The sequence below is a fragment of the Cyanistes caeruleus genome, unplaced genomic scaffold (assembly GCF_971803275.1).
Source record: "Cyanistes caeruleus unplaced genomic scaffold, bCyaCae1.hap1.1 HAP1_SCAFFOLD_78, whole genome shotgun sequence".
NCBI lineage: Eukaryota > Metazoa > Chordata > Aves > Passeriformes > Paridae > Cyanistes > Cyanistes caeruleus.
Window position 1 is genome coordinate 13,384 of NW_028255889.1, and position 22,017 is coordinate 35,400.

General features: G+C 52.7%; 1 protein-coding gene across 1 annotated transcript in view; it reads left to right on the top strand.

Moving 5' to 3' along the window:
- Positions 1-1,289: 1,289 nt before the first annotated feature.
- LOC147646781 (uncharacterized) overlaps positions 1,290-22,017 on the top strand; it is a 405,151-nt gene continuing 384,423 nt past the window's right edge. The window contains 2 exon segments of the mRNA XM_086872942.1: positions 1,290-1,325; positions 11,024-11,494. Of these exon segments, the coding sequence (XP_086729068.1) occupies positions 1,290-1,325; positions 11,024-11,494 (507 nt within the window).

Genomic DNA, 22,017 nt, shown 5'->3' on the forward strand with positions numbered 1-22,017 from the left:
CTGCAGAGGTGCTCCTGTGGAGAGAGGAGGTGGCTGAGGCCCCCAGCTGCCGTGGGCACTCAGGGACCCTCCTGCACAGCAAGGCCCAGAGCGGCCAAGGCTCCCCAGCAGGGCTGGAGCTGCTGGCACAGCTTGGCCCAGCTGGACAGCTGCCCCTCAAGGCCCCGGCGAGCAGGGGATGGCTCTGGGCAGGGTCCCTGACCAGGAGCGGGCCCCAGAGCACCTCTGCCTTTCAAGGGCAATCTCATCCCCGCTCTTTCTCCTGCCCACCTTGCTTTGCCTCTGCCCGCTGCTCCTGGGGCTGCTCTTGGCCAGGCAGCCTCAGTGGGAGCCAGCACTGGCTGCAGCCCCAGCGGGCTCCCCAGGACAAGGCCCAGCAATTAAGAGGCCAATGAAAGGCCTGGGCAGCAGCAGAACTCTCAGCAGAGTTATTTGGGCAACCACTGATTACCCACAAGTGCACAGCAGCCTCACTGGGAATGTTTCCTGACTATGAGCAGCCTTTCAAGAAGCTGTTTGAGGCCGAGATTGCAAAACACTCACTGTTTTCCCTTCCGGCAATACCAGATTCCGGCACAGCACATCATCAGGAAAACTGCTCCACCAGCCACAATGGCCATTAACTTAATCAAACCATCTGTTCCCTGGTAGAAAACTCTTCTCATGCTCTCCCAGATCTTCTGAGCATGTGCTGTGGTGCCAGCTGCATCTGTGGGAGCAATGGGCAGCGTGAGCCTGTGCTGTGCTCCACTGCTGAGCTGGCAGCACGCTGGATACAGCCAGGACGTTCTCTGTTTCCCCCAGAGCTGGGGCCTGCAGGCACCTTGCCACCCCTTGGCACAAGACTGCTCAACCCCCTGAGCTCGAATGACCCAGTTTCTCTGTGCTGTGCTGGTCTTCTCCAGGCAATACTTGTCAAAGACATGGATAAGGATCAGGAAAATGCCCACGGTTTTGGAAATGCTCCAGGGCCACCCCTCTTCCAAACAGACCCTAAACCTGAACTAGCCTGAGACTGGAAATTTTCAGGGGATCTCAAGGTGTGCGTGGCCCATGGTGCAGTTTGGGTTCCCTGTCACCTGATGCCAAATGTTTTCCTGCAGAGGCTGGGGAGAAGCTGCAGCCAGGCCAGGCTGGGAAACAGCCCTGCAGGCCATGAAAGCAGCAGTGGGGCAGCAAGGCTGCCATGGATTCCTTCCTGCTGTGCCGGGCACACGGCGTGTCCTGATGTGCAGAGAAAGCCCCCGGCTGCTGAGTGTCAGGAGAAGGCTGAGGGACATGGACCCACCATGGTGTCCCTCCAGATCATTCAGGATTACGTCCAGGTATTTGAGTTCCCCCATTGCTACATTACTATCTCCTATAGGTTTGTTCTTCTTTCTCAGGGGACCATTATATAAAGTATTTGCATTTCCCAGGAATGGATCCCACAGAACCAGTGGTCAGCCTGTGGGATCAGCAGGGAGGCACCACACACCCCAGTGATGGGAGCTGGGCTTGCTGGCAGAATTTATCTCAGGAGCTGGGAAAGTCCTCCCTGCAGACACACCTATAACTCAACAGCCACAGAAGCTTCAGTCATGTCTGCTGATCTGCACAGGCAGCACTGAGCCACAGGAGCAGTGAGAGGATCACGCAGGGTGAGGGCACAACCATGTACGGCTCTGTCCTGGCACCTGCAGCAATGCCACCCTGGCCGAGCCTTGGGCTCTGAGCTGGCGGCTCTCCCAGGGGGAAAGGCCTTGACCTACCCTCATAATCTTCCTCATCATCAGGCTCAGTAACTGATATGGATGGGGAGTCCGGATCATCTTCATCATCAGGTTCATCTGCAAAGAAAGTCAGGACAGAACAACTCCCGTGACACTGCTGAAGATTCTTCTTCAGGCTGGAGTGGCAGTGAGTACACCCAGGTGACTGCTGCCCTCCAAGGCACTTCCTCATCTCTGCCTTCAACTCAGTAGCAAGGACAGGGGGACCACATGCCTGCAGTGGGCCCACAGTGGGATGGAAGGAGCCCCTTGCATGGCAGTCAGGGGAGAAAGGACTCCCTGGAGCTGCCAGCAGCTCTGAACTGAGCCTCAAGCAGGGCCAGGGCTTGGCAGCTGGAGCAGGAGCATCTCAGGTTCCCTGGGGCCAGAAAGGAGCCACACAAGGCAGAGCCCCAGGGGACAGCCCTGAGCCCAGCCCTTCCCTCTCTGCTCTTCTCCGTGGCTGCACAGAGCACACGGAAGGAGACACTGGCATTGCACACAGGAAGAGGATTAACAGCTAAATGCTCCTTCCTCCCACTGACAGCAATGCTGTGGGATCACTCAGGGCTCCAGAAGGGAGCAGGGCAAGGTTTCCAGAATCCATCAGCCTTCAGACTCTTGAAGGAAATGGCACATGAGTGAGCTCTTGCCACCTTGACACGGATTGTTCTGTGCGGAAAGGGACATTGAGAACTTGCCTCCAGCATCTGGCAAGGTCTTCAAACCGCCATTTACCAGCACTTCCAGATGCTCCATGTCACCATCCCAATCTAGAAGGGAGAACAGATCAGAACCATTCCATGGTGTGCTGGGATCCCTTTCTGCCTTAGGGAACTGGGCACTGTAAGGAGGTCACGTAAGGCCGTGGGAGCCAGATGTCAATGGACATGGCCAAAGCTACAGAGGGGCCTGAGGAAAGCTCTGGACTGGCTCTGGACATTCTCAACACCTTTTCCATGCTCTGTGCAAAATCCCTGAAAGGCAGGCACTGCCAAGCAGCAGAGATTTACAGCTCAAGCCTCAGCAGGGCTCAGGCCCAGAGGCACAGCAATTACCTCCTGGGGCTGTGCCTGGCATGGCCTCCCTTCCTGCAGCAGAGGCTGCCCATGAGCCACTGCTTCCTCCGGGAAATGGCACCTTCAGCACAGCCTTTAGGTTCATCTCTGGAGGAAGGAAAAGCCACAGCTGGATCAGATGGAACCATTCCCCGTTGAGGAGGTGGCATATTCAAGTGGCAATATTTGTTAAAGTCATGGTTAAGGATCAGGAGAAAGGCCAGGTTATTAGGGCTGGCCAGGGCCCTCCCTCCTCCAAACAGCCCCTACACCTGATCTAGCCCAAGACCGGGAAATTGCAAGGGATCTCTGGCTCTGCATGGCCTGTGCTGCAGTTTGGGCTCCCTGTCAGCTGATGCCAAATGCCTTCCTGCAGGGACTGGGGAGAAGCTGCAGCCAGGCCAGGCTGGGAAACAGCCCTGTAGGCCGTGAAAGCAGCAGTGGGACAGCGAGGCTGACATGGATCCCTTCCTGCTGTGCCAGCCATAGCATGTCCAGATGTGAAGAGAAAGCCCCCAGCTGCTGAGTCACAGGAGAAGGCTGAGGGACATGGGCTCACTATGGCGTCTCTCCAGTTCACTCAACATCTTATCCATGTGTTTGGATGTCTCCAGCGACTTACTATCCTCTGTAGGTTTGTTCCTCCCTCTTGGAGAACCTTAACAGAAAGTATTTCCATTTCAGATGAATGGATCCCACAGAACCAGGGCTCAAGCCTGTGGGATCAGCAAGGACACACCACTCACCCCTGTGATGGGAGCTGGGCTTGCGTGCAGCAACCAGAAAAGGAGCTTGAAATGTCCTTGATGCAGACACACCTGTAACTCAACAGCCACAGAAGCTTCTGTCACCTGGTTTGTGACAGGTTGTCAATGATTATTTCTTGTTGGGACAGTGAGAACATACCTGCATGGGGCTCCAGAGGCTTAAAATCTTCATGAAACCAAGCTGCTGGAGGAGCCTTCCTACCACCCTCATCTGGAAGGAAGCACAGATCAGAACCATTCCATGGTGTGCTGGGACCCCCTTCTGCCTTAGGAAACTGGGCACTGCAAGGGGGTTGGGGGATGGCCAAGGGAGCCAGATGTCAGTGGACATGGCCAAAGCTGCAGAGGGGCCTGGGGAGCTCTGGACTGGCTCTGGACACTCTCCACCTTCTTTGCAGGCCCTGTGCAATATCCCTGGTGGGATATTGCAGCACCAGCCCAGGGCCCAGGGGCTCTCCCTGCCACAGAGGAAACCATTAAGCCCTGGGCCAAACTGCAGCATTCAGTGCCACAGACATCCCTACCTCCGTCCTGCCCTCTCTCCTGCCCTCCGTCCTTCAGCTGGGACAGATCCCCCAGCCCAAGGGGACAGAGCCAGGCCCTCTCAGGGCCCACTGGAGCTTTACCCTCCCCTCAGCCCTTTCCCCACCATGGGCATTCCTTGAAGCTGCTGCCAGGTTTTGGGATGTGTCTCCCATGGAGGGACCTCAGCAGAACTGCTCAGTAGCCGAGTGCCCTGAGCCTGCTCAGGATAATTCCTCTGCACTGTGCTCACACAGCCAAGCAACAGAGATGACAGCTCAAGCCTCAGCAGGGCTCAGGCCCAGGGGCACAGCAATTACCTCCTGGGACTGTGCCTGGCATGGCCTCCCTTCCTGCAGCAGAGGCTGCCCATGAGCCACTGCTTCCTCCGGGAAACGCTGCCTTCAGCACAGCCTTTGGGTTCATCTCTGGAGAAAAGAAGAGCCACAGCTGGATCAGGTGGGGCTGTTCCCCAACAGGAAGGTGGCATCTTCAAAAGGCAGTACTTGTCCAAGTCATGAATAAGGTTCAGGAAGCCATCAAAACTTCGGAGCCAGGACAGGGCCCTCCCTCCTCCAAAGAGCTGCCATTCCACATCTACCCCAAGACTGGGAAATTGCAAGGGATCTCTGGCTGTGCATGGCCTGTGCTGCAGTTTGGGCTCCCTGTCAGCTGATGCCAAATGCCTTCCTGCAGAGGCTGGGGAGAAGCTGCAGCCAGGCCAGGCTGGGAAACAGCCCTGCAGGACATGAAAGCAGCAGGGGGCAGTGAAGCTGCCATGGATCCCTTCCCACTGTGCCAGGCATGGCGTGTCCAGATGTGCAGAGAAAGCCCCTGGCTGCTGAGTGTCAGGAGCAGGCTGAGGGACATGGACCCACCATAGCGTCTATCCAGTTCACTCAGCATCTTGTCTTCTGTGGGTTTATTCCTCCCTCTAGGAGAACCTTAACAGAAAGTATTTCCATTTCAGATGAATGGATCCCACAGAACCAGGGCTCAAGCCTGTGGGATCAGCAAGGACACACCACTCACCCCTGTGATGGGAGCTGGGCTTGCGTGCAGCAACCAGAAAAGGAGCTTGAAATGTCCTTGATGCAGACACACCTGTAACTCAACAGCCACAGAATCTTCTGTCACCTGGTTCATGACAGGTGATCAATGATTATTTCTTGCTGGGACAGTGAGAATATACCTGCATGGGGCTCCAGAGGCAGAAAATCTTCATGAAGCCAAGCTGCTGGAGGAGCCTTCCTACCACCCTCATCTGGAAGGAAGCACAGATCAGAACCATTCCATGGTGTGCTGGGACGCCCTTCTGCCTTAGGAAACTGGGCACTGCAAGGGGGTTGGGAAAGGCCGTGGCAGCCAGATGTCAGTGGACATGGCCAAAGCTGCAGAGGGGCCTGGAGAGCTCTGGGCTGGCTCTGGTCACTCTCCACCTTCTTTGCAGGCCCCATGCAACATCCCTGGTGGGGCAGCGGGACCAGCCCAGGGGCTCTGGGGACTCTCTCCCACGCACAGAGGAAGCCCTCCCTTAAGCCCTGGGGAAAACCATCCCCAATGCTTCCCAGGGAGAAGGAAGTGCTGTCCCAGGAAAGGGAAGCCAGGCCCTGGGCTCACCTGCTCGCCGTGCTCGCCAAGGAGCAGCCTGGGCAGCCCTGTCAGGCAGGGCCACTGCCAGGAGGAGCAGGAGGAAGAGGCGCAGAGCAAAGGCCATGGTGCCTTGCCCACTGCCAGTCCTGCAGCTCTTGCTGCCACCACTGTCCTGACACCGCTGTCCCAATGTCAGCACCGCTGCCGCCGCCGCTGCTGCCACAACAGTCGTGGTCAAGGACTGACTGCTTGGTCCTTGTGGTGCTGTGCAACCACGGGGCTCTAGGACCTCTGTGACCTCAGAGCCTGCTGTCACCTCAGCCTGCTGTCACCCCAGAGACTGCTGTGACCTCATGGCCTTGGCTGTACCTCCTGAGTGTTCTCCCATCTGTACTCCAATCTGTACTGGACTGATTGTAAATCTTTGACTTCATCAAAGGGTCATTGCTAAACAAAACCTTGGTTTTGCCTGCTGACATTGCTGGTCATGTTCTGTCCCATGAGATGCTCTTGATGGTTCCCTCTTTTCCTGGGCATGGCACTGGAGGAGGTCCAGGCCCAGGTGATGCCACTGAAGGAAATGTGCCCTCAGCCCAGGGACACTCAACACAGACTCCCCCAGCCCCTCAGTGCCCTGCCGCTGGTCACAGCAGCCCCTGCCTGGCTCCTGCCTGCCCACACCATGGTCAGCCCCGCCTGCTCCTGGACATGGAGCTCAGTCGGGGCTGGTGCTGTGTGGGCTTTGCTGGTGGTACCAGCCAGACACTGGGGTGACAGCTCCATCTCTTTATTGGAACAGAAGAGCTGTGTCAGGCCCTGCCCTGGCAGGAGGGACCCACCTTCAGTCCAGGCCACAGAGCAGGGCGGGTCCCTTCAGGGACACAGGGCCTTGCTGTGGGTGGTGGCAGCATTTGCACAGCAGCAAGCTGGTAATGCAGCTGTGACAGGGACATCACGTATGGGCATGGAGATGTGAAATGTGTGGTGCAGGTGTCCCTGAGGGAGGTGTTTGGCCTTTCCTGTGAAGCTGCAGAGGGGAACCTGTTGAGAGAGGAGATGGCTGAGGCCCCAGCTGCAGCTGGCACACAGGGACCCTCTTGCACACTGGGAGATTCTCACTGTGCTCAAAGTTTCCCTCTGAAGACTAAGAGCTGAATGTGGATGGGCTTAGCAACTGGTCTGCAGGCCAAACAATTGAGGTAGCAAAAGAAGAAATAGAGAAAATACAAGTTTATCCATAGCAAGGAAGAAAGCAAGGCCGTTAGCATGGAAACCAATAAAAAGGTGCATAAGGCATATTTACAGTTGTAATAAATGGAACTGGTTTGTGCTAACTAAATTGTAACTGTTATTAAAGTTATTATTAGAAACAATCAAGAATCAGTGTTACAAAGCAGATGTACCCCTTTGCAGATGTTACATGTCAAAATTAAGGTACAGGATGTAGTTTAGAAGATAAATGGTGTCTCAAGACCAAAATGGCCTTGAGATGGACCAAAATCAGAAGAAATTTAGGCATTGGGCGTAAGGATTAGTAAATATAAGGCTAATTAGTAGACTAACATAACACAAGGCTTAGTATGCACATGCAAACCTGTAAGGTTATCCAAAGGACAATGAGGAAGAAGAGAAGCCTTCACCAAAAGACCACCAAAAGAAGACTGAAGACCTCCTAACAACAAGTGAGGCATGTGCCGTGAAGAAAAGTGACGTATAATCAGAAAAATCGGAAATAGGAGGAAACTTACAGGAAACATTAATGAATATGTATAAACATACAGTATATGAGTTTAGCTTGAAGTGCTTTGTTTGGAAGGTGAGGCAGGGTGGGAAGCCTCCGTACCCTGGTGGGTTTTGCTTATGCTTTAATCATACTTAATTACTAGTAGATTATATATATAAATTTTATTTTTTTATTAAACTGTATTATTTTACTAAACTGCATTCTTTTACACCACACTATTATTCAGTTTAGTAAATTGTATTCATTTTTAATTAAACTGCCATTAAGCCAAGGGACCTAGTTGTCAAAATTCTAATTTCATTTATAACAATATTTTAGCAAAGAAAGCTGGTACAACAACATTGGTATTTAAAAAACATGACACAATATGAGCTATATTAACAAAGAAGGCACCTTACAGTGACAACATTCTACTGTTCAAACTGTAAAACATCTTTGTGTACTGATCAGAAGGTCGTGATTTACTCTTTATCATCCTGATGCTGAATGTCTCTGTAGGCAGTCTGGTCACAGGGAAGAATGAATCCCTTGCAGGCTGCCCCTGTTTGGACAACCTGCTCCTCACCCCGAGCCTCAGCATGTCTGACATGGCCCACCTGGGACTGACGTCCCAAAACATTGATAACATTTCTCTTTATAATTTTTCTTTATCATTAAAATCTAATTACTTAATAAAAATAAAATTTTATTTTTTTATAATAATATTGTTCTGTATTTTTAGAACCTAATTTTTATATTTACATAAAAGAATTGATACATTTTTAGCAACTAAAAACCTTATCATTCCTTGGTCAAAGTACCACAATTCCCTTCATTAATTAATTGATCACTATTTCTCCCTCCTTATGCTAATTACACCTATTTTTAGTCCTTTGATCATATTTTTTAATAATTTTCTCAGACAGGGTAAAAGGGACCACTTTGGGGTCCATGGAAACTTTTCTGAGGAACATTTGTGGCAGTTTTGTGTCTGGGGAGGGAATTTAGAGAGAACTCGGTGGTCTGGAGGACACCTGGGGGAGCCAGGTGGGCACTTAGGGATTCTGTGGGACAATTCGGGGCCTGGGGGAGCACTTGGGGGTCCAGGGGGGCGCTTGGAAGTCAGGGAGGGGAATCTGGGGACACTTCGGGGTCCGGGCGAGTACCTGGGGGGCTGTAACAGGGAATCTATGGGCCGCGGGGGATGATGGGAGTTGTAGGCGCCGGTATAATACGGTTTAATGGGGCCGCGGAGCATCACGGGAGTTATAGGCGCATCTCCAGGGGATTCCGGTGGGGCGTGGGGCATGACGGGAGATGGAGTCATGGCAGAAATAGCGCTCTATGGGCGCCGCGGAGCATGATGGGAGCTGTAGTCCCGGAAGTGGCTCGGAAGGCGCGTTTGGCGGTGTGGGGAAGCACTTGGAGAGCACTTCTGCGTCCGAGCCGTGGCTGCAGTTCCTCGGGGCGAATGTATACGGCTCGGGAGCACCTGGGGGGAACCTGGGGAGCTCTAACCGGGCTCTTTTGGGCGGGGGACACGGCAGGTGGTTTGGGCGTGGAACCGTGTTCTGGGATGATGGGAGATGAATTCCCAGCCATGTCTGGAAGGGGCATCTGTGGGGTCGGGAGCATTCAGGGATCCGGGGACGCTTTGGAGGGTCCTGAACGGGTGCTGAGTGGACACTCGGGGATCTTGGAGGGTTTGGGGCACACTTATGGGACATATGGGGGGCGATAATGGGGTTCTGGGGAGTGCAGGGCATATTCCCAGTTTCTCCCAGTTCCTTCCAGCATGATCCCATTTGATCTCAACTCTCCCAGTCAGCCTCAGCATGATCCCATTCACTCCCAGTATATCACATTTGCCCCCAACCTGGTCTCAATTGCCCCCTGCAGCCTCCTACTCACTGCCAGTATCTTCCCAGTATGATCCCAGTAAGATCTGTCTCCCTCAGTGTGATCACAGTCTCTCCTGGCATGGTCCCAGCTGCTCCCAGTATCATCCCAGTATGATGTCAGTACACAGCCAGTGCAATCTCAGCCACTGCCAGGACGATCCCAGGATGATTCCAGTACAAATCAGTCCCTGCCAGTGCTGCCACTCCTGGGATCCCCCAGCCCTCTCTGTGTTCCCCCCTCCCGCATCTCCCCAGAGGAGCCTCAAGGGTTGGCAGTCCCCAGCCAGGGTCCCCAGCCAGTCCCAGGTTGGATCTGCTGCCCCCAATTTTCCCAATCTCCCAGCGGGTGAGAGCAGCGGAGAGCCCCGCGCTGCCCATCCCGACCTGTCCCGGCTCCATCCCCGCTCCTGCCGTGGGCTGTGAGGGGTTTGGGAATGGGTCACTGAGGTTGTCACTGCTCCTGGGGGAGGAGGGGGAGGGATGGAAGAGGAGGGACAAAGGAAGATCATAGAAAGAAGAAGGAACCACAAATTCACAGGACCCTCAACAGCCTGGAGAGGGGCAGGGGGGAATCCTTGGACCCCCTGCACTCCAAAGCAGAGCATCAGGGGAGAAGGGGCCATGGGAATCCAAAAAGCCCCATCATCCCTAAATGATGAGATGGAAACAGGGGAAAATTTTGGATTCCTGGCACTCCCAGTAGCCTGAAAAGGGCAGGGACTGAGCAGACAGGGGAACCTGAGTGCAAGCGTAACCCCCAGCAGCTGAGACAGGGAGGAACCCCTGAACACCAAAGGGGAGAGACCAGAGATGGGGAACTCCTGGGAGGCAATTTCAGGGCTGAATTTTGGTGTTTGGGGGTTTTTATGGGCCCCAGATGACCGGTGACTTCTAGAGATGGTCTTGGAGCGAGAGACATTCAAAGTCAATGTACTCTTCCCCTGTTTTACCCATACCAGGATTTCCCAATCCCAGACCTTGTCTGGATGGAGAAGGAGGCTGTGAGGAAGAGGAAGATGCCCCAGAACACCCAGGCAGGTGAGGAGGAAGTCAGTGCCCCTTTCCCCCTCTCTCCTGCTCCATCTCCCAGCCCAGCATGGCCCCGGCTGCAGGACAACCCCGCTGCTGACGCCGTCCTGCTGGGGATGCACTGGGGGGATCTCCTTCCCCTTCCCTCTGGCACGGAGGCAAATCCCATCCTCTCCTTGTCCTTCCTCCCCCAGACAAGGAGCTGAGGATGGAGACCAGGGAGGACAAATCCCCATGGCAGAACCTCGTGGAAGAGGCTGATTTGAGCAGCTCCACAGCGCAGAAATCCAATGGGGAGGAAAAGCCCCAGAGATCCCGCAGGAGGGGCTCCAAACCCATCCCAGGGTGCTCTGAGGAGGAAAGACCCACCCTGTGCCGGGAAGGTGACCAGAGATCCAGCCGGGGCTCTGAGCTGGTGGTCCATGAGCAGCTTCAGGATGGGGAGAAGCCCTACAAGCGCTTGGAGTGTGGGAAGAGCTTCAGCTCGAGCAGCAAACTGATCCGCCACCAGATGATCCACACTGGGGAATGGCCCTATGAGTGTGGGAAATGTGGGAAGGGCTTCAGCTGCAACTCCCAACTCATCTGTCACCAGCGCATCCACACTGGGGAGAGGCCCTACGAGTGTCCCGAGTGTGGGAAGAGGTTTCAGAGGAGCTCTCATCTCCTCGTGCACCAGCGGATTCACACAGATGAGAAGCCCTTCCGCTGCCCTGACTGTGGGGAGGGCTTCAAGCACAATTCCACCCTTGTCAGGCACCAGCGGATCCACACTGGGGAGAGGCCCTATGAGTGTCCCCAGTGTGGGAAGAGCTTCAGAAACAGCTCCTACCTGACCATCCACCAGAGGACCCACACTGGGGAACAGCCCTATGAGTGTGGGGAATGTGGGATGACCTTCAGCCAGAGGTCCCAACTGACCATTCACCAGATGACCTACACTGGGGAGAGGCCCTATGAATGTCTCCAGTGTGGGGAGAGGTTTCGCACCAGCTCCACTCTCCTCGTGCACCAGCGGATTCACACAGAGGAGAGGCCCTTCCACTGCCCTGACTGCGGGAAGGGCTTCAAGCGAAACTCCCACCTCATCTCCCACCGGCGCAGCCACAGCGGGGAGAGGCTCTACAAATGTCCCCAGTGTGGGAAGAGCTTCACCCAGAGCTCTAACTTGACCAGACACCAACAGAGGCACCACTAAGGGAAGCCCTGCGAGTGCCCTAAGTGCAGGAAGAGCTTCATGTGCTGCTCCAGCTCCATCCCCCATGGGAGGACCCACGTTGGGCAGAGCCCTGATGACCCACGTTCCCAGTGATCTGTGTTAGGAAGACACTGGGCTGGTGGTCCTTTTGTTTTGTTCCGATTATCTTTTGATTCATCTTTATCCCTTTAAAACAGACAAATTTGGGGTAAAAGTCTATAAATTCATCAAAGGCATCTAGAGCCTCACATTTTACTAGTGCTTCAAGGTAATCTGGTATTCAGGGAAATACTTGGGGGTTGTGGAGCTATTTGGTGGAGTTTTCTCCATTTTTTGGCACTCAAAGCAACGAGAGTTTTATCTGTCACCTCAGAACCACTCAATGCCACTGAAAACTGCACAGTGCCACTCAAAACTATTGGATTCCACAATCCCTCCGGGTGTGATGCCTTAAGTTTTAGCTTTTAAATTTTTCATATTTTGCACTGTCTAGGTTTGTAGTTTTGAACTTCATATTAAGTGTTAGTGAGCTCTCTTCACAGAGTAGGTAGACAAAACAATTCCTTTTCTAGCTTGACACCCAGGACAATCATTACAAGTTGCAGGCTCAAAAGCATAAACACGGGTGGACTGAAGAGAGAAAACAAGGACAGGACTTCATCATCTGAAGCTATAATTGGACCATGAACCCAAATATGCAGATGGACCTCAACTTACAAAAATGTGAGACCTCGTGATGAGTTGTTTGTTTTTGGGTTTTTTTGACCATTTTTGGTCCATTTGGGGTGTAGCCCTGGGAAGGCTCTTGTACTGCCTAAGGTGTATCCTTTAAGGCCTTTTAATAAACTTTATTCTTAACTCTGTCTAGCCTCTGTTCTAGGTCAGCCTTCTGAAGGCATCAGGTGGAATGGAGTTGGAAGGGGATTGGGCCAAGTGGGATGCAGATCAGGGGTGTGACATGGGCATTGGGTGGGGCAGGATAGGTGTGATGGAGTTTGGGAGGTGTGAAATGGGGGAAATCAGGCTTGGGAAGGGGGTCTTGATGTCCAGCAGGGATGGGATGGGTTGGGGTTGGGATTGGGGATATGGGGTGGGGCCTGCAATGAGACAGCCAAAGTTTGGGAATGATGAAGGGAAGGTGTGTCCGTTACTGAGTGAGTTTTTGGATATTCCACATTCCTGAAGAGATTTTGGGGTATCCCACATTTCTGAGGCAGTTCTGGGGCACTCCCCAGCTCTTGGGGGGTTCCTGAGAGCAGCTCCATGGAGCCCCATTGTCAGGGGTAGTTGCCATGGGCATGAGCTCAGAGCTGCAGCCAGAGTGCGTTGCCTTGGTGCTGGAGAGCAGAGAAATGATGAATGGTCCCAGACATCTCCAGTGTGTGTTTGGGGGGCAGAACAAGTTCTGAATGGGTGGTGCAGTCTCTGCCCTAGCCCAGCCACTGCAGCCTCTGCTCCAGCCCCAAAGTGGCTGCCAAGCCCCTGGCACCCCAAAAACCCCACCTGGGAGAGGAACCACAGCAGGTGAGGCTGTGACACGGGTGTGACACTTGTTGGGAAGGTAGAATTAGAAAGAAATTATAAATATGACTCCTTAGCCAGAAAGGCTAAGGAAGAAATACAAATGAAAGAACAGTTTGAATAATTGAAAGAAGCCGGTCTGGTATGCCAGAACACATTCTTTCCCCCAGTAAAACTAAGCTAAGACCCCTCTTCCCAGCCTTATAAGGAAAGGTCTGAAGGACCCTGAGATAACTAAAAATATGCAAAAGCAGCGATTTCTACAGGTCACACACAAATGTTACTGTATTAGTATACTTAGAAAGATTGGTTAGTGAAGGAATAAAATATTCAATGTATAGGTTATATAAGCAACTGTAAAGGAGAGCTCGCTCTCTTGCTACGCTCTCTTGTCTCTCTTGCCTCACTTTTTCTACGCTCTTTTTCCTGCTCTTTTTACTTCTCTTCTTTATGCTCTTTTCCCAGCTCTCTCACTTCTGTTCTGTTACTCTCTTTCTTAGCTATCTTAAGTCTTGAACTCAGGTATTCATATTTTACTCCCTTCTGTATTGTTCCCTCTGAGCCTGCTTTGAGCTTCATCTGCTGGCTCCTAGCAGGTTCTCTCTCTCTCCCACACCCTGAAATAAACTACTGACATCTAACTCGATTATAGAGGTCTCTGCCGTGTCCCGGAACGTCCACACCCCGAAAGCGTCTCTTACAGACACTGACATGTGCCACAGCCCCGGAGCTCACAGCAGCTGAGATGGCGCTGGATCCAAGGCTGACTGTGGATCTCTGTCCCTCTCTCTTCTCTTGAATTCCTTTTCTCCAAATCAGTATAACTTGAAGTTGGATGGATTAGAGTTTGCTTAGTCAGTGCTCTGTGAAGTGCTTTACTGTAATTCCATGTCACTTTATGATTTCCCAAGTACTTCATTCTCTAAATTTTGCAAGTAAAAGTTTGTTTCCCCCCTCCTGGGAAGCTAGTTGTTTTCTCCCATGCACTGCCCGAGGGGATCGAGGTACCTCAGGTCCCTTTCCAGCAGGGGCCGAGCGAGCCTGGGGCACAGCACAGGGAACTGCAATGCTGAGCCAGCCCTGGCTGGGTTGGAGGAAGCAGAAAGGCCAAGCCCTGAGCCCAGGCCTGGCCCAGCAGGGCCTGTCCCTCACGGGTGGCTCGGGGCTCTTTGTGGGGTAGTGGGACATGAGGGGCAGCAAGGACAAATGCCATAAAACTGCAAGCCCTGCCAGCCTCCTCAGGGAGGGCCGAGCGAGGAGCAAAGACCTTCCTGGGGCTGTGCCCTGGGCCAGGAGGGATTGTGCCAGTGGAGTTGACCCTAAATTTCTTCTCCCAGGCAGCTTTAGGACACGGAACATGGAGAAGCCAAAGTCAACTCTCAGCTTTCCACAGTCTTCCAGTAGAATCCTGTGTGGGGAGCAGCTTGGGAGCAGGGTTTGTGTGTCAAGGGAGGGGAATTCAGAGCCCTTTTCTCCCCCATGGCCTAAGGATCTGCATTTTCAATGGCCCTGCAGCTGTCAAAGGGGCCTTTTTCACCCAGCTGAGAACAGTTCTGCTGATAACCTGCCCTAAACCTGTTTTTCCTGCAAATGTGCCAATGAAGCCTCATTTTTTGCAGCCCCAGGTCTTGTGCACATGCAGACGTGAAAACTGAAGGATGGAAAGGATCTGCTGGGAGGAGTCCTCTTTTTCTTGTTTTTTTTGGTGGTTTTAATTTTTTAATTTTTTTTTTTTTAATTGATTCCTGCTGTCAGCTCTGGGCAGAGCTCTGTAACTGTGTGTGACACTGGTCTGTGGCACTGTGTGGGTGGCCAAGGGGACCTTCCCTGAGCTGTCTGAAGAGGAATCCACAGCAGCCCAGGCTGGGGGTGCTCAGTGGCCGCTCAGTTCCACTGACTGGATGCAGCTCTGGACGCTTCCCTTGGAGCATCTCCAGGGAGGGAACGCTGGGGCTGCCATGGCTGTGGTGTCACTGCCAGGGGAACGCTGGGGCTGCCATGGCTGTGGTGTCACTGCCAGGGGAACGCTGGGGCTGCCATGGCTGTGGTGTCACTGCCAGGGGAACGCTGGGGCTGCCCCGCTCCTGCCCCACCCCATCAGCTCTGCCAGCGCCTCCAGGGGACACAAAGGCTGAGCCAAAGGGTGAGAGCTGCACAAGGGGCTGAGCTGGGATCTGGGACCCATTGGGATCATGGAGTGCAGCCCCCGGCCCTGCACAGACACCCCAACAATCGCAGCCTGTGCATCCCTGGCAGCGCTGGCCAAAGGCTCCTGGAGCTGCGGCAGCCTCGGGGCCATGCCCATTCCCTGGGGAGCCTGGGCACTGCCCCAGCCCCCTGTGGGGGAAGAAGCTTTTGCTGATCCCCAGCCCTGCTCCGGCCCAGCTCCAGCTGTTCCCTTGGGTCCTGACCCTGCTCACCTGGGCAGAGATCAGAGCTTGCCCAGAGAATCCATGGCTGCCCCTGGATCCCTGGAAGTGTCCAAGGCCAGGTTGGACGGGGCTTGGAGCAGCCTGGGATAGTGGAAGGTGTCCCTGCCCATGGCAAGTGGTGGAATGAGGTGAACTTTAAGGTCTCTTCCAAGGCAAGGCATTCTGTGATTCTGTGATTTTGGGAGAGATGCTGAAGCTCTGGCTCAGCTTTATATCACCAAATGTCTGGACCCAGCAGCAGCCATGGGTGGGATCATCTCCTCCTCCCTCTCGCTGTGGATGTAACTCACCCAAGGGCAGTGTCATAAATGAAATTGAAATTTGGATGACTAGGTCTATTGGGTTAACAGCAGTTTAATAATAAGAAAAAAAAATGATACAATTTAGTGAATTGAATACAAGAAAACAATTAAATAAAAGAGTACAATTTAGTGGATTGAATAGCAATTTGATGTAAAGGAATACAATTTAGCAAAATAGTACAATTTAGTGAATATATTCATATATATATATATATATACACACGTATATGCACACACACCCACACATACAGATATATATATATATCATACAGATATATATATAGATATATAGCTATGAATATAGCTTGCCAATAATTAAGAATGATTAAAGCACTAGCAAAACTGAATGGGTTATGGGGAGGACTTCTCACCCTACCTCACATATAAAACAAAGCAATTCAAACTAAACTTATATACTGTATGCTTATACATATTCATTCATGTTTCCTGTAAGTCTCTTCCTATTTCCAATTCTTTAATTTTACATCACTGTTCTTCACGGTGCATGTTTCACATTTTGTTAGGGGTTCTTCAGTCTTCTTTTGGTGGTCTTTGGACAAAGGCTTACATTCATCCTTGTTGTCCTCCAGATAACCTTGCAGGTTTTGTGTGCGTACTAAGCATTGTGTTATGTAAGTAAGCATTGTGTTCCACTAATTAGTCTTACACTTCATAATTTTCAGGCCTGTGCCTGAAGTCATTCCAATTTTGTCCATCTCATGGTCAATTTTCTCTTGGGACATTACTTATCTCAAAACTACATCCGGTATCTTAATTTTAACATGTAATATCTGTAAAGGGGTCCATCTGCCTTGCAACACCAATTCCCCTGATTGCTTCTAGTAATAACTTTCCAAATAGTTACAATTTTGTTAGCACAAATTATTTCCATTTCTTACACTCCCCAAATTCCACTCCCAACGTCCCCCCTGCTTCCAGCTCAGGATGGTCCCCCAATGAGACTCCTCCCAAAATCCCACCCCCAAGAAACCTCCCCATCACTGGAAAATCCCCCCACATCCCACCCCAAAATTAGGAATCCTCCCTGAGACCCCTCCCCAAATTCAGGCCTCCCCAAAATGCCCCTCCTCACTGTGATCAGGACTCCTCCCCATCAGTGGAGATTCCCCCAAAACCCAAAAAATCCTCCCCAAATCCCCTTCCCAAAATCAGAACTCTGCCAGCACCCCTGAATTTTCCCCCCAAAACTACCAAATTCCTCCCCAAAAATCCAAAAATTCCTTCCAAATACCCCCAAAACCCCTATACTCTCCCAAAAGTCCCACATCCTCACAAGACTCAAATTCTCCCCCCAAAATTTTCCCCCCAATCCCACCAAATTTTCCACCCCAAAACCCCAGTTTTTTTACCCCAAACCCCAAATCCTCCCCCTAAAAAACCCAAAGTTCTCCCCAAAACCCCAAATTTCCCCCCGAACACCCAAATGTTACAAAAAAAATCCTTAAATTCCTGCCCTAAAACCCCGAAATTCCCCCCAGGAGTTCCAAAGTTTTCCCCCAAACCACCAAATTCCTCAATTCCACTCCAAAACCTGGGAACACCCCCCAAAAAACAGCAACCCTTCCCCAAAATCCCCCCAAAATTGCAACCCTCTCCCCCAAAATCACCAAAAAGGGGGGAGGGGAATGGAGGAAATATTGGGGGAGGGGGTGAACCCCCAGAAAAAAATTGAGGCACCCACCTCCAAAAAATTGGGGGAACCCCCCCCAAAAAAGCTCACTTTGAAAAATGCCAAAACCACAAAAAAATGGCCAAAAACACTGACAAATTAGGGGGGAACCCCCCCAAAATGCATACAAAATGGGGGAACACCCCCTTGAATCCAAGGGATTGTTGGGATTTTTTTTCACAAAAGTGCTGGGTTTTTGGGGGGTGGCAGAGGAGGAGAGACCCCCTCTAAATTCCTGGAGTTGTCCCCAAGACACCATCTGCAGAGGCAGCAGAGGGGGACAAAAAGAGCATTATAGGGAAATTAAGGGAATTTGGGGAGTTTTGGGTGAATTTTAGGGAATTTGGGGATTTTGGAGGTCTGGGGAAGGTCTTAATTTTGCAGGGTTTTGCATTCCAGGGCCGCAGGTTCATGTCCAGGGAGGCTATAGTTACCAGGAACTGGCATGGGACACCAACAAGACGGGATTATGCTCAGGAAAACATTTATTCAGCAGAGGAACAAACTCAGATCCAGAGACAGCCCCGAACAGAGGCAGGGAGATGGGTTTGGAGAATCAGGGTGGAGTTCAAGGTCAGGGACCACCGGGAACACGGCAAGGGACAAACACCAGGGGCCCAAAGCCAATCAGAAACCCCTAGGTTGCCATCCCATGAGGGGTCCAGGGTGGAGTTTCTTCCTGGGCTCACAGGGCCCATACTCCAAGGCAGAGGGATGGAATTCCCTCTTGCCCACACTTCTCACTTTAATCATGTTCATTTGAAACCAAATCTTTGCCTCCCTGGGCAGGGGCACCTCACACAAAAGCTCACTCAGTAATGGGCTCCCCCTCCCTTCACCATCCCCAAACTTTGGCTGTCTCATTCCAGACCCCACCCCACCTCCCCAATCCCAACCCCAACCCATCTCATCTCTGCTGGACATCAAGACCTCCTTCCCAACCCCTATTTTGCCCATTTCATACCTCCCAATCCCTATCCCACCCATCCTGCCCCACCCAATGCCCATCTCACCCCACCTGATTTGCATCCCACTTCGCCCAGTCCCCTTCCAACCCCATTCCACCTGATGCCTTCAGAAGGCTGACCTAGAACAGAGGCTGCACAGAGGTAAGAATAAAGTTTATTAAAAGGCCTTAAAGGATATACCTTGGGTATACAAGAGCCTGGCCAGGGCTACACCCAAGATCAACCAAAAATGGCCACAAAAATGGATGAACAACTGATTGTAAGGTCTCACATTTTTGTAAGCTTAGGTCCATCTGCATATTTGGGTTCATTGTCCAATTACAGCTTCAGATGGTGAAGTCCCATCCTTCTTGTTTTCTTCCTTTAGTCCACCCTTGTTTATGCTTTTGGGCCTGAAACTTGTAATGACTGCCCTTAGTATCAAGCTAGAAAAGGAATTGTTTTGTCTACCTACTCTGTGAAGAGAGCTCACCAACACTTAATATGAAGTTCAAAACTATAAACCTAGACAGTGCAGACTATGAAAAACATGAAAGCTAAAACTTAAGGCATCACACCCTTAGAGGCTGTGGAATTGTATAATTTTGGAGTGGTTTAGAGGTGGCAGATCAAACCCTCTCATCCCTTTGAGTGCCAAGAAATGGAGACAACTCCACCAAATAGCTCCACAACCCCCAAGTTTCTCCCTAAATCCCAGATTACCTTGAAACACTAGTAAAAAGTGAGGTTTAAGATGCTTTTGATGAATTTGTTGATTTTTACCCCAATTTTGTCTGTTTTACAAGGATGAAGATGAAGCAAAAGATAATTGAAACCAAACTAAAATGATCACCAGCCCAGTGTCTTCCTAACACAGATCAGTGGGAACGTGGGTCATCAGGGCTCTGCCCAACGTGGGTCCTCCCATAGGGGATGGAGCTGGAGCAGCACATGAAGCTCTTCCTGCACTTGGGGCACTCGCAGGGCTTCCCTTAGTGGTGCCTCTGTTGGTGTCTGGTCAAGTTAGAGCTCTGGGTGAAGCTCTCCCCACACTGGGGACATTTGTAGAGCCTCTCCCCGCTGTGGCTGCGCCGGTGGGAGATGAGGTGGGAGTTTCGCTTGAAGCCCTTCCCGCAGTCAGGGCAGCGGAAGGGCCTCTCCTCTGTGTGAATCCGCTGGTGCACGAGGAGAGTGGAGCTGATGCGAAACCTCTTCCCACACTGGAGACATTCGTAGGGCCTCTCCCCAGTGTGGATCATCTGGTGAATGGTCAGTTGGGACCTCTGGCTGAAGGTCATCCCACATTCCCCACACTCATAGGGCCGTTCCCCAGTGTGGGTCCTCTGGTGGATGGTCAGGTAGGAGCTGTTTCTGAAGCTCTTCCCACACTGGGGACACTCGTAGGGCCTCTCCCCAGTGTGGATCTGCTGGTGCCTGACAAGGGTGGAATTGTGCTTGAAGCCCTCCCCACAGTCAGGGCAGCAGAAGGGCTTCTCATCTGTGTGAATCCGCTGGTGCACGAGGAGATGAGAGCTCCTCTGAAACCTCTTCCCACACTCGGGACACTCGTAGGGCCTCTCCCCAGTGTGGATGCGCTGGTGACGGATGAATTCGGAGTTGCAGCTGAAGCCCTTCCCACATTTCCCACACTCATAGGCCCATTCCCCAGTGTGGATCATCTGGTGGCGGATCATTTTGCTGCTCCAGCTGAAGCTCTTCCCACACTCCAAGCACTTGTAGCGCTTCGCCCCATCCTGAAGCTGCTCGTGGACCACCAGCTCAGAGCCCCGGCTGGATCTCCAGCCACCTTCCCTGCACAGACCACCCTGGGATGGGTTTGGAGCCACTCCTCCTGTGGGATCTCTGGGGCTTTTCCTCCCCATTGGGTTCCTGTGCTGTGGAGCTGGTCAAAACGGCCTCTTCCATGAGGTTCTGCTGCAGGGATTTTTCCTCCCTGGTCTCCATCCTCAGCTCCTTGTCTGGGGGAGGAAGTTCAAGGAGAGGATGGGATTTGCCTCCGTGCCAGAGGGAAGGGGAAGGAGATCCCCCCAGTGCATCCACAGCAGGACGGTGTCGGCAGCGGGGTTGTCCTGCAGCTGGGGGCCAGGCTGGGCTGGGAGATGGAGCAGCAGAGAGGGGGAAAGGGGCACTGACTTCCTCCTCACCTGCCTGGGTGTCCCAGGGCATCTTCCTCTTCCTCACAGCCTCCTCTTCCATCTGGCCAAGGTTTGGGAATGGGAAATCCTGGCTTGGGGAAAAATACGATTGGGGTTCCTTCTGCCCATGTTCATCTCTAGAAGTCACCGGGCATCTGCAGTCCATAAAAACCCCCAAACACCCAGATTCAGCCCTGAAAATGCCTCCCAGAAGTTCCCCATCTCTGGTCTTTCCCCTTTGGTGTTCAGTGTTTCCGTCCCATCCCAGCTCCTGGAGGTCACGCTTGCACTGGGGGTCCCCAATCTACTCGGTCCCTGCCCTCCCCAGGCTGCTGGGAGTGCCAGGAATCCGAGAAGTTACCTGTTTCCATCTCAGCACTTAGGGATGCTGGAGGATTTTGGGGCTTCAGAGTCCCTTCTCCCCTTATTCTCTGCTTTGGGGTGCAGGGGGTCCAAGGAGTTCCCCCTGCCCCTCTCCAGGCTGTTGAGGGTCCAACAAATTGCAGAGCTCCTCCTCTCTGGGCTCCCCACTTTGGGGTCCTGGGGGACACAGGGCTCTGCTCCTCCAGGCTGCCTCTGCCAGCAGCTGCCACCAGGACCCCCCAATGTTCCCCCAAGGGGCATTTTGCATACAGCTTTGGAGTTCTTCATTCTTCAAACATCACCCACAAAAAAACCCAACCCAGGAACCCTCCAGGAGATCAGGGCCAAGCTCCCCCTCCCCTGTCAGCTGTGGGATGCGGGGTGATGATCCCACGGGTGGGAGCTGTGAATTCAGGGAGTGCTGGACCTTGTGGTTCCTTCTCCTTTCCCTGATCCTCCTTTGTTCCTCCTGCTCTGCCTCGTCCTCCTTCCTCCACCTCCTCCCTAACACCACTCCCTTCTCCTACTTCCATCCTGTCTTCCTCTCCTTCATCCTTCCTCTTCCATCCCTCCCCCTCCTCCCCCAGGAGCAGTGACACCCTCGGTGCCCCATTCCCGAACCCCTCACAGCCCACGGCAGGAGCGGGGATGGAGCCGGGACAGGTTGGGATGGGCAGAGCGGGGCTCTCCGCTGCTCCCACCCGCTGGGGGCGGGGGAACCCGGCCTGGGGAAAAGGAGAGGGAAACTGGGAAAATTGGGGGCTGCAGATCCCCCAAAACTGGGGCTGGCTGGGGACCCTGGCTGGGGACTGTCATCCCTTGGGGCTCCTCTGGGGAGATGTGGGAGGGGGGAACACAGAGAGGGCTGGGGGATCCCAGGAGTGGCAGCGCTGGCAGGGACTGGTTTGTACTGGGATCATCCTGGCACTGGCTGAGATTGCACTGGCTGTGTACTGACATCATACTGGGATCATACTGGGATCGTCCTGGCAGTGAGTAGGAGACTGCAGGGGGCAATTGAGATCAGGTTGTGAGGAACTGGAAATATGCCCTGCACTCCCCAG